This window comes from Lactuca serriola, chromosome 9 (assembly GCF_051521515.1).
Source record: "Lactuca serriola cultivar US96UC23 chromosome 9, Lser_US96UC23_V15, whole genome shotgun sequence".
NCBI classification, from domain to species: domain Eukaryota; kingdom Viridiplantae; phylum Streptophyta; class Magnoliopsida; order Asterales; family Asteraceae; genus Lactuca; species Lactuca serriola.
Genome location: NC_136416.1, coordinates 36749998 through 36753814, shown reverse-complemented (window position 1 = coordinate 36753814; position 3817 = coordinate 36749998). Strand labels below are relative to the sequence as shown.

Here is a 3817-nt window from a genome sequence, read left to right as displayed (position 1 = left end):
ACTTTAACTTATCCTTTCAAAAGACCTAGGTGTAGATATCACTAAGTCTTAGTCTAGTTTCATATTCCTTGTGGCTATAATAATGATAATCTAGATTCCTCGATAATCTTAATGTCTACATCTATATTTATCAAATAAGGAATAACCAGGTAATATTATATTGGAGGTAAGGTCTGTTTGGTATACAAAGTATAGTTTTTGGAAATCTCACTTTAAACACTCACTAGATCTAGCCTAGACATCACACCCGCTAGATCGTTTCACACGAGCCTTTTCTTCTTCCTCTAAATTGTTTCTCACCAAAAAATGATTTATTAATTAGATTGTATTGAAAAATCAAAATCTCTTCAACCAAAGGACTATTTACCGTATCGACATGGAAAACACCTGAGCCTTTTAGAATAACAATTTTCAAGTGTTTCTTGTAACTCTCATCAACTATCTATATAACATACTTCAATGTAGGATGTCGTAAAGACAATCTGACATTAGTTTAGTTTACCAAACTTGTCTTCGTTTTGACCAAATTTAATAAATATATAAAAAGTTATTGACGAAAATTCGACACTGTAATTTTTAACAAAATGTCTAACGTATTGAGTTTCACAATTTATGACTACATAATGCTTACCTAAAAATTTGAAGTCATGTCAAGTGTGGGAGAATATCAAATGATTTTTTCTTAAATTATTTTATGTTTCGTTTTATAAAATAACCATGACTTCTTTCCCTTAAATCCACTATCCGGATATCAGATTTTGCAATACTAGATGATAAGAAAATACAAACTTTTGTAAAAAAAATCCACAAATTTTCAGATGACTTGTGGGAAATTGCTGATGTGTATGAGAATAAAAATTTCTCATATAATTTTTCAATGGGAAAATGGCGTATAGGCCCTATAATGTTTCTAGGGTTGACCCATTTAGCCAGTTAACTTATTTTGTGGCTTAATAAGGGAACATATTACTCTTTGTTGGGTTGATTAAGTACTTATTTCAATTTTGAAGGGGTTAGCCGGTCATTTTAAGTCCACCTCCTTCTACTAACACCACATCGGATGCTGACTGTGACTTTCGTCTAATGCCATGTCATTAATTAGTCGCCTCCTTCGTAATGTCGGTATATGCTTTATAAAAGAGCCCTTTTACATCTATTGTTCAACACTTCATCGGTAAACCCTTTTTTGTGAGCTGCTTCTGAATCCTCAAACATGAAACCCATATTCTTACAAGTAGATGTCTACTTCCAAGGAATGTTCGCCAGAAACCCCATACGCTACACCGGTGGAATTACTCAGAGGTTTTCGAACATCGATTTCGTAGGAATGGACAAGGATGGGTGTGTTGTGTTCATCGAAAGGTTCACTAGGGAAAAGTGCGAGAAGCTCTATTACTGCCAACCTAATATTGATTTTCCAAAAGGTTTGACTCTAATTTGCAATGACCCCGATTATTACGACTTCATTGAAATTGCATATGAATGTGCTGTTATACTCCCTATGTATGTAGACCATTTTGGGGATAGTAACATACAAGAATGGTTGGATGAACACAAAGACGAGTTTGTTGGTAACGTTGAGGAAGAAGTACTTGATGGCGCAGGATTGGTTAAGGAAGTTGCACCAGGGTATCGGGATGTGGGTGACAGTGGCACAAACGATGAGGTAGAGAATGGCGACGATGATGACGACGAGGATGAGGATGTCGATGGCGATGAGGATGACCATCAGAAGCCTCATTTTTTTTTATAAAGGGTAATGAGATTCAGGTAGAGATGGGTGAGAAAGCAGGTGCATGTGAGTTTTTCGAAGAAGACATGGGTAACAATGAAGATGTTTATCCCGAATTGCCAAACATTTTCAATGATAAGCTAAATTGGAAGGAGCAGGAACCTGTTTTAGGTATGAGGTTTGAGAGTCCTAAGCAATTGAAACACATGCTTTGTAACTATGCTGTCGCGAATGGTTATCAATTATGTTTTGTTAAGAATGATACTAGACGATTACTTGTCAAATGCTGTGATGGCAAATGTACTTTTAGGCTTTGGGGTTATTGGATGAGTGAAGATAAGTCTTTCCAGATAAAATCTCTTATCGATGAGCATAATTGTGCAAAGAATTTCAAATTCGGATCAATTGTGACTTACAAATGGATAGGGACCCACTTTAAGCACCAATTTTATAACAATCAAAAGATGAGCGTCCGAATGCTTAGAGAGGAGGTAAAAACAAATTTTGGGATTAACGTGAGTATGAGTCAGTGTAGGAGAGCCAAGAAGTATGCATTGAGTCTAGTTGAAGGGACAATAGCTGAGAATTATGCAAGATTATGGTCATATGGTGAGGAGATTAGAAGATCAAATCCTGGATCCACAGTTAAAATTTGTGTTGATTCAATGCCTGATGGTAAGAATTATTTCAGCAAAATATACATATGTTTTGCTTCAGTAAAAGAGGGATGGAGGGGAGGATGTAGGAGGATCATTAACCTGGATGGTTGTTTTCTGAAAACTTTTCGTCAAGAGGAGTTGCTTTGTGCTGTGGGTAGAGATGCTAACAATGGAATATTCCCAATTTCTTGGGAAGTTGTTTCTGTGGAAAAACAAAGCGAATTGGAAATGGTTCTTAGAAACTCTTTCAGAAGATTTTCAATGTTGGAATGATGGTAACGGTTTGGTTCTAATTTCAGATCAACACAAGGTATGGTTCAAAACTATTGCATGTTCTAAATTTAGTTATTGCTATTCGAATTTCAAACATTAATGTGACTTATGTAGGGTTTGATTGAGGCAGTAAAGGAAGTATTTCCAGCAGCTGAACATAGGCAGTGTGCTAGACATATCTATGCGAATTTTAGAAAGACATTTAGTGGATCCAAGTTTGAAAATCTGTTTAGGAAAGCGAGCAAGGCAACAACTGAAGCACAATTTAATGTAGTTATGAAAAAGATTGGAAAATTAAATCCGGAAGCAGTTGTGCATCTTATGGCTAGAGATCCAAAGACTTGGTCTTTGGCTTTTTTTAGAGTTCATAATTCTTGTGAGTCAGTAGAGAATGGTTTTTCAGAGAGTTTTAATAGTGTGATTTTGGATGCCCGAAAGAAACCACTAATATGCATGTTAGAGGACATTCATATATATGTGATGCAAAGGATGGTGACTATGAAACTAACCGGATTTGTTTGTCCAAATATTAGAATACGGTTGAATATGCTCCAAACTGAGCAAAGGTTTGTACATTTATCCAATTACATTAGTACTTTACTTTTCACATCTCATGATATTTGCGGTTTTCATCTATATATGTAGGCATTGGCATGTCATTTCTTGTGGGGGGATGAAGTTGGAGGCAAGGAAAATGGACGAGGCGTTTATTGTGGATGTTGAAAAAAGGAATGCAGCTGCAGGCTATGGCAACTTAATGGATATGGCTGCGTACACTCAGTTGCCACCTTAGCCTACTTAAATTTGACACCTGACGGTCCATATGTAGATCCAATGTACTTGGCTGCATTATACCATAATACATACAAACAACCAATCCATGGAATGAATGGACAAAATATGTAGCCTTCTACTGACTGGATACCCCCTTTGCCTCCATTGAAAAGACGTATGCCAGGAAGGCCAACCATAAAGAGAAGAAGAGATGCTTCTGAACGGATGGGAAAACATACCGTCTGCAAGGCAGGGAAGAAAGTTTCTTGCAGCATATGTAAGGAGAAAGGACACAACAAGGCTACTTGTAGTAAAGGTGTAGGAACATCCAAACAAAATGGAACAAAGAAACAAAAAACTATACCTACGCAGGAGTCTG

The 3817-nt window shown here is 36.7% G+C and overlaps 1 protein-coding gene across 1 annotated transcript; it reads left to right on the top strand.

Moving 5' to 3' along the window:
• Positions 1–1776: 1776 nt before the first annotated feature.
• LOC145075544 (uncharacterized) lies at positions 1777–3457 on the top strand. Its single transcript, XM_079021751.1, has 4 exons — positions 1777–2407; positions 2450–2622; positions 2779–3230; positions 3310–3457. The coding sequence occupies exons 1-4, from the start codon at positions 1777–1779 to the stop codon at positions 3455–3457; spliced, it is 1404 nt and encodes a 467-aa protein (XP_078877877.1).
• Positions 3458–3817: the final 360 nt, after the last annotated feature.

Excerpts from the sequence above, each read along its gene's own strand:
- LOC145075544 (XM_079021751.1), top strand. The coding sequence starts at position 1,777 with ATGGGTGAGAAAGCAGGTGCATGTGAGTTTTTCGAAGAAGACATGGGT. Across the intron at positions 2,408-2,449 it reads TGTTGATTCAATGCCTGATG|TAAAAGAGGGATGGAGGGGA; the intron begins GTAAGAATTATT and ends GTTTTGCTTCAG. Across the intron at positions 3,231-3,309 it reads ATGCTCCAAACTGAGCAAAG|GCATTGGCATGTCATTTCTT; the intron begins GTTTGTACATTT and ends CTATATATGTAG.